This window comes from Malurus melanocephalus, unplaced genomic scaffold (genome assembly GCF_030028575.1).
Source record: "Malurus melanocephalus ecotype Western Australia unplaced genomic scaffold, MMel_1.1 scaffold_356, whole genome shotgun sequence".
Classification (NCBI taxonomy): domain Eukaryota; kingdom Metazoa; phylum Chordata; class Aves; order Passeriformes; family Maluridae; genus Malurus; species Malurus melanocephalus.
This window is the reverse complement of record NW_026623588.1, coordinates 127,012-134,601: the sequence shown is the minus strand read 5'-3', so window position 1 is coordinate 134,601 and position 7,590 is coordinate 127,012. Positions and strand designations below refer to the sequence as shown.

At 54.4% G+C, this 7,590-nt stretch overlaps 1 protein-coding gene across 1 annotated transcript; it reads right to left on the bottom strand.

The window, feature by feature from the left end:
• Positions 1–977: 977 nt before the first annotated feature.
• PIGT (phosphatidylinositol glycan anchor biosynthesis class T) lies at positions 978–6,356 on the bottom strand. Its single transcript, XM_057378375.1, has 12 exons — positions 6,156–6,356; positions 5,593–5,770; positions 4,609–4,736; positions 4,050–4,150; positions 3,819–3,905; positions 3,465–3,552; positions 3,293–3,390; positions 2,828–2,993; positions 2,538–2,738; positions 1,840–2,005; positions 1,639–1,722; positions 978–1,526 (listed from the first exon to the last, which is right to left on the bottom strand). The coding sequence occupies exons 1-12, from the start codon at positions 6,343–6,345 to the stop codon at positions 1,274–1,276; spliced, it is 1,740 nt and encodes a 579-aa protein (XP_057234358.1). The 5' UTR covers positions 6,346–6,356; the 3' UTR covers positions 978–1,273.
• Positions 6,357–7,590: the final 1,234 nt, after the last annotated feature.

The following is a 7,590-nucleotide window of genomic DNA, read 5'->3' as shown; positions in this document are numbered from 1 at the left end:
AGAGAGGGATCATCCAAAACTCCTATTTCAGCAGGCTCTGCAGGCTGCATGGGGCCATCCAGTGGAGTGGAAGAAGCTGCAGAGTAAAGAGCATCTCTGGCATGGAAGGAAAAGGTAATCCCAGGCCAACGGGAACAGATTGTTCCATGCAGGACAGGAGGCAATGGGATTTTTATGGTTTTTCTGTTCAAGCAGAAGCTTTTAAAGGGAAACCCACACTCTGGCTGTGCTCTGCTTTGGTTCTGGGGAATATTTTTTCCAATGATTTCCCTGTGCTTTGTTCTGCTGGTTGTAAGCAGCATCAGTTCCCATCATAAAAGTCACATCTGAGATGGAAAAAGGGCGTTACCCCCRAAAGCAGCACTGTCAGAGGCCAAGCAGCACCACCACTATCCTCCCACTGCTCTATGTGAACCACAAGCTGGTAATTTGTATTTTGAGAAAATAACTGAGGAGCACAGCGGTGCTGGTGTTCCTGTATTCCCAGTCCAGGGCTGATTGCAGCTCAGCACTCAGGCTCTGCTGAGCCAAGGCTCCCAAAAGCTCTGAGGACACCTCTGCATGGGTGCAGAGGAGGGTCTTGTGCTGTTGCAGAGGGGTGAGCAGGTGGAGAGGGTTCAAAATGCAGAAAACAGAAGTTGGGAATGAGAAAAGCTTTTTTCCTGAGATAGAAAATAAACCCTTGCCACTGCTGAGGGTACAGAGGTACACTGTAGTCAACAATTCATTTGCAAACCGGCTCAAATGTGGCCAAGTGTGACAGGACACATCTGTGAAATGTGGCAATCGTGGAAGGWGAGATGTTAGAGCAGATGAATCCCTCTCTCTGCTGCAGATTAAACCCCATTGCCTGGTGCTACCTTCATCAAATCCCAGCTGACCCAGGCAGTGTCCTACAGACTTGGCAGCTCAGTCTGAGAGGGTCCACTCTGCCTGTGGGGCTGAGAAAATAAAACCAACCAGGAGCAGCACAAATATACAAAACACTCAAGTTTACTTCCAGCACCATTCTCAGTATGTTAAGTTACACCTCTCCCAAATAGAAGTCTTTTGCTTTTCCCAATCCCATAGCAGTGCAGTTCAGTAGTTAATGGGCTGAGAGCCATTTCCCATCTTAGCAATGGAATTGATCTCTCAGCTTGTTGGATCCCAAAGAGAGATCCAGGCAGCAAAACAGAGAAAGCTGCTTCCAGCAAGACAAGAGGCAGCAGTGCTCTGCTCCCTGAGTCCCCCCCCAGAGCCCTGCAGGCAGTGCTGGCTGCCCTGGTTCCTCTCAGAGCAGGGGCACCCCCCTGAATTTTCGGATGACGTTGGCCAGCCGCTTGGCCAGCCCGCCCTGGCTCGGCTCCTCCACGTGGAACGTTCTGGTCAGCAGGTTGTAGAAGGAGCCGTAGCACACGGCCACCACGGTGCAGGTGAGGCAGATGACATTGTAGGGCATGCTGAAGTCTGGTGTTGGCAGGTTCACCAGCAGTGGCTCCGTGTACAGGCGCACRAAATAGCTGGAGCCATCAGAGGAAGGAAAGCTAGAGAGTGGAAGAAGGAAAGAGAGGGTCAGCCTGCACAGGAGCACTGCTTGATGCTCCCAGACAGAATGAGAGCAGCCACAGCCCTGCTCCCAAGCACAAGCACACTCACAGCGAGGTGAAGAGAGGGCTCTGCTCCACATCCATGTCCTTCATCGCAGTGACACTGGGCACCAGGGCGCTGAGCACCGATGAACTAAGGGGACAAAGAACATGCCAGTGTCAGCCCTGCCAGACAGACATCCTCAGAGACCTGGACAGCAAGTCCTGTGCAAGGCCCAGGAGGGGATGAGGAGCTGAGGAATGTCGTTACCCAACGTAAAAGCCGTGATTTGGGTCGGGTGGGTACTCTGTCCACTTCAATAAGGCCCTCTCAAACTGGATTGTGATCTTGGTGACAGAGTTGGCTGGCAGCTGGATCAGCATTTCCAAAAGGTGAGGCCGTCTCCGGTCCTGGGCTGGCTGGTAGTGGATGTAACCTAACCCCAAGGAGATGTCAGCAATGGCACCAGGGGGACCTCATCCAATCTCACACTGCCTGAACATCTCCCATGAAGTGGATGCTCCTGCTCCCACTGTCTTGAGAGGTTTTCTGGGCAAGTRAAGATGTACCCATAGCAAAAAGCATGTGTAAAGCTAAATTTAGCTGGTCTTTAAAGCTACTGACCCATGAAAGTCAAGTGTTCGTAAGGAAAGGTACAAATGCAAAATAAAACCCAGTCATCAGTTTTAAACTGAGCCTCCTGTAGTACAAAAATTAATTCACATTGGTTTAGACCCTTGTTGGCTTATGAAACCATCCATGTGCCTCTTATACAACAGACTTAATGGTCTCATCTCACTGCTGTGAGCAGTGAACTCAAGGCTAGGAAAACATCCTAAGATGTTTTGTTTCACAATCCAGTTTCCCAGTGATCACTGGGGCCTGAGGGAGGGACTAAACCATCTTTGGAATGAGCCGCTCATGCCAAGGGAATCGGGTGGCATGTGTTCCACAGAGGATTTACTCACTGGGCTTGTTTTCCTTGCCCTTGGTGATGATAGTCAGGGTGTGCACATAGAGCCGCAGGTACCAGGGCACAGTCTCCAGCAGGATCACRGGGAAGGCCCGGTAGGGGTGGGTGTTGTAGATGAGGGTGCAGATCTCCCCSGTCTGCAGCCCGTACCCCGCCACGTACCGCTGAGCGTGAAGGATGGGAATGGGCATTTCCACTGCRGAACACAAAGGACACCACCGGGGTRATTTTCAGGCCTGGAGCCCTGGCCAGTGGCGCAGATGAAGTGAAGYTCTGCTCACTCACAGCTGTCTTGGGGCCGCTTCCACTTCAGCTGCACATTGAGGCTGCGAGATGTGTTGAAGAGTGAGGGGCTCAGAAGGTCATACACAGCATAGGTTTTCTTCTCTCCCTGGACAACAGCTTCATGTACAGATGTTGGAGGGGGGGACACTTCCAGTAGCTCCTTTTCCTGAGGAGAGCAAATGGACCATCAAAGGAAAAAGTGCCCCTTGAAGAAACTGGCAGCACTGGACAAAGTCCCTCCAGCTGGCCCTGAGCTTTCCAACCCGGCAGCCAACTCTGCTCTCACTAACACCACCAGGCTCATCCCCTCTGCCCTGCTCAGAGCAAGGAAATCACCTCCCTCTGTTAGTCCCAGAGGGTTTCCAGGGGCCAGGCCATGCAGGAGATGGAGGTGAGGATGTTTCAGAGCCACATGAAGTGGCTGAACTGAGGGAGCRGGGCATGCTCTCTGGCCCGTGAGCTTACCTTGTTCTTAGGGGAGATGTCAACGTAGACTTTGCTCTGCGATGCCAGAGGACACGTGTCAGTCAGTGTGCGAGAGAACATCTTAAAGAGGGACCAGTCTGTGGGGTGCAAGGTCAGGTGGCAGGTCCAGTGCTGCAGACTGGGAGCACTCGAGCACAGCCACCAAGCTTACCTTTCTTTCCTTGGCCACTGGAAAAGAAGTCAAACACCACAGTRAGGGTCTGTCTGAGCTCCCAGGACACAGCCAGGCAGGAGGCATCCTGGACAAGAAAGAGACAAGCAGCTCTGATCACACCTTCTGCAGGGGCAGGACACCAGGACGGAGCTGGAATTCCACCAGGACTGCAAGATTCCCGTTGGGGTGACCAGAGAGGCAGGATGACAGCTGTGTTAGACACACTGAACCCACCACAGGATAGCTGGGCAAACCAGCGTGACATCTTGCAGTGTAACACTTTGCAGTGTGACAAGGTGGCTTGGGATTTTCTTTTGGGGTGTTCAGGGAGGGACTGAGCCCAGCACTTACCCTGCAGACAGGCCGGATGTGCACTGCCTGTGAGTGGTAGCTGCTGTGGAACAAGCGTTCAGCCTTCAGCAGCACAGCGAGCCCGGCCTGCAGGGAGCAAAGAGAAGCTCAGCCCCTGTTCTGTCCTCTGCTCCCATCGAGATAAAAGCCCCACTGAAACATCCCAGTGCATTCTCCTGGACTGAGAGTCCATCAGRAAAGGTCCAGTTAGGCAGCAAGACTTGCTGTTACCTTTGAACCACATGGGAGCAGCTTCTTCCAAGGRGTGAGGTTYTCTGTGCAGACRACTTCCCGGGGCAGGACAGCRTATCTCAGGAGATGRTGATCTGTCCCTGGGCAGGGAGAGRGAGGGTCAGCATGCTGATACTGCCACAGGCATGAGGACAGCAGCTGATCTGTTCCACCCCACAGGCCACCACCCTCTCAATATGCCTGAAATGATGTGAGCTCCACCAGAAGTAGATCCCGCTCTATGCAGTGACTGGAAAGAATAGGTAAGGAATATCCTATCAGATTTTTTTTTCATGAATGCCTTAAATCCTGTAGTTCTCACTGTCTACAAAACACTTTTCAGACAGACAGATAACGACCTGAGAGCATCTCCCATGTCCAACTTGTGGGTTTCCTCTATTCAAATCCAAGCCTCATTTGTAGGGAGAGGAAATACCAGGAGGAGCTTAAGGGACCCTGTTGTACACGCCCAGACCCAGAGTCGCTGCAGGAATCCTGGCAGTGGCACAGGGCAGAACAAAAGCAAGAGGCAAGAGTGAGAGGGCAGAGCCAGGCTCACCATTGGTTAAACCCAAGGGTTTGAAGGAYGCTGTTGGAATGACTGTGTTGGTCGAGTCAATGAAGTTGAGAGAAGCACAGAATATTCCYGAGAGGATGTTACTCAGTTCTTTCCAGGCTTTGTCAACACTGTGTGAGAACAGATACAAGAGATTACTCAGCAGCTCAAATCCTTGGAACAAGTGTTAATTCAGTAACATTCAATAAATACAGCGGGGTGACCACACTGGATTAGAGAAGCTGCATGGAGAGTCATGAACTGGACATCCAGAGGCTGCTGGGCATGCACTCTCCCACTCTCTTGGTATTTGATTCTGACACATCAGATCTGGGGGACAACAGGGACACGCAGCAGGGACACACAAACATTACACAGCTAAGGGACATGGTGTGGGCACAGCTGGTGTGTGAGGAGAGAGGCCAGGGGAGCAGGGAGCATGCAGGAGGTGATGGGGAATGGGGAAGGGGCTGTGAAACTAAAGCAATACCTTGGTGCAGCTGCAAAGGCTGACCTGACCAGCAGACAAAGAATGGGACACTTGTAGGGAGGAGAGAGCTGTGAGTCCCCACAGGGCTGCTGCAGCCAGAACAGGGCTGGTGGGCTAAGGGAGGTGGTGACAGGTATTGGATGGGAGTCAAAGGAAACGAGAGGAAACGAGTCTTGGATAAGAGGTCAAGATACATCCCTACATTATTAGCACAGCAAGGGATTTGTCATCACAGAGCCCACAAGGGAATCACTTGGTCCTTTGGAACAAGAGTTTGCCCTCAGCATCACATTCTGTGCTGTGCACAGATGGGGATATGTTCTGTGGTTTCTTTAGAGTTACTCTTGGGGTTCCAGGCTCTATTCTAGCAGACATTTTCCAACCCAGGAGGCTGGGTTCACACACTGTGGCTGCCTCATGAGAGACAAGCAACAGCTCCTGGGAGCAGCAGCCACAGAGGGGACCCAGAGRGACAGATCCATGGCTGGAGTACCTACTCGGTGACGGTGGGCTGGAACCAGACCCAGAGCTCAGCGCCGGCGGGYGCCTGGAGGGGTGGCTGGCCCCAGTACCGGGTGCGCCAGAAGCCCTGGGTGAGGGCGAGGTGGAGCTCCCGCACGCCCAGCGCCGCCACCAGCCGCCCCAGCGCCTTTGGGAAGAGCCTGTAGTGAGAGACTGTGGGCAGCGTTAGTCCCTGCCCTTCTCATCSCGATTCCTTCCCCTGACATCACACCAGGGCCTGCCCAAACATGACAGTCACCCCTGACACTGCCTCTGCTTGCACCATCACACACAGCCCGCTTGCACCACGGCCCCGACCCCTGGTGTGATGTCACCAAACGCTCCGTCCCCAAAGCCTCGCTCTGCCATGTCCCTGCTCCTCTCACCCCGCCTCTGACGTCACTCGCCCCGCTGACGTCATATCTCGAKGCAAAGCATCACGTCGCGCGGTCCCGCCGCGGTAGTCCCGCCCCTGCGCCGAGCCCCAGCCAATAGCAGCCCGGTCCGCCCCCGGGCCAGCCAATAGCGGCGCGGTCCGCCCCGGCCGGGCCCGCCCTACCTGMGCCCCGCTGCAGGTCCGCGTCCCAGCGCGTTCGGAACTGGAAGGTGGCGGCCACGTCGCCGGTGGGCAGCGGGCTCAGCAGCAGCTCCTCCCGCAGCGCGTCCCGCCGCTCCCGCTCCGAGCCCGCCCGCCCGGGCCCGGGCCCCGCTGCCACCAGCAGCAGGAGCAGCAGCGCCGCCGCCGCCATCCCACCGCCCACCCCGCACAGCCCCGCCCCGCGCCGCTTCCGCTTCCGCCCGCTCCGCCAGCGGAGCCGCTTCCGGGGCTGCGTGGAGATGCTGCCCCCGCCCGGGCCGCGGGGCTGTGCTGCTCCGGGACCGGGAGCGGCTGGACGGACCGAGCATGGAGCCTCCGCGGGGGGCAGCGCCAGCCTGGCTGTGCCTGTGCCTGCCCCCAGCCCAGGAGCGAATATTCTGTTTCACGGAACCGCAGAATATTCTGCGTTGGGCAGAACCCACAGGGACCATCGGGGCCAACTCTGGTGGTTTGAGAGTGGGTTAAGGGGCTCCCCGAGGGCTCCCTTCCACCGGTTTTGAAATTGGTGCTGCACGGGAAGCCCTGGCGCAGCCTCAGCCTGGGTGGTTCCCTGCTGYGCTGTGCCCGAGGTCGCTGCCAGGACTGTGCCTGTCCCGGGGTGCCTTCCCCTTCCCAGCTCTTCCCGCGGCTGACAGCTCTCCCTCGCTCCTTGTCTCCTTTCCGGAAAGCAACGTCCATCTCCGGGTGCAGAGCCATCCTTCCAGGAGCTGCCAGCCCGGGGCCGCCCCGGGAGAGAGGGAACGGCAGCCGCAGCATGGTCCGATGGAGCTCCCACCATCTCCTCCCGGTGATGATTTGAGAATAGAGATGATTTGCTCCAGCAGCAAATAAGCATAAAAATTATAACAACATGTGGTTGTCACTTACCAGTTGCTGTACCTTGTTGATTACCCACTTACTTGTTCAGATCTAAGGTCTTCATGCAACATTAACTTGGAATCAAATCCAATTGAAATGACAGTGTGCTTAAGTGTTTGTAAAGGGTGTTACTTTTAAACTCCTTTTTCCCACTCTTGCTTACTAGGGACATCACGTAAAACCTAAAGGTCAGTATGCCCAGAAAAACAAAAACAAYGTCTTATTTGCAAAATGTTGTTGGGTTTGATTTTTTTCACAAAAAATCAACTGGGCAACTCCTTGCAACAACATACTGGTGGGTRAAAAAGTTTTAGATGCATTTTGGAAGTGATCAGCCAAATTAAAGGTAAAAACATCTATCCAGAGCTATTAATTACCCTATTCCTAGTTTGGGAATTCCCTGTGCTATGACCTGAAAACTCATGAAGCCTGGCTCTGTTTTCTCTTCCTGACCAATTTCTCAGCTTAACATAGCACATGCAACATATTTATGCTCCACTCTTAGATATGGGGCACTCCAGCCGGTCTCACAAAGGAT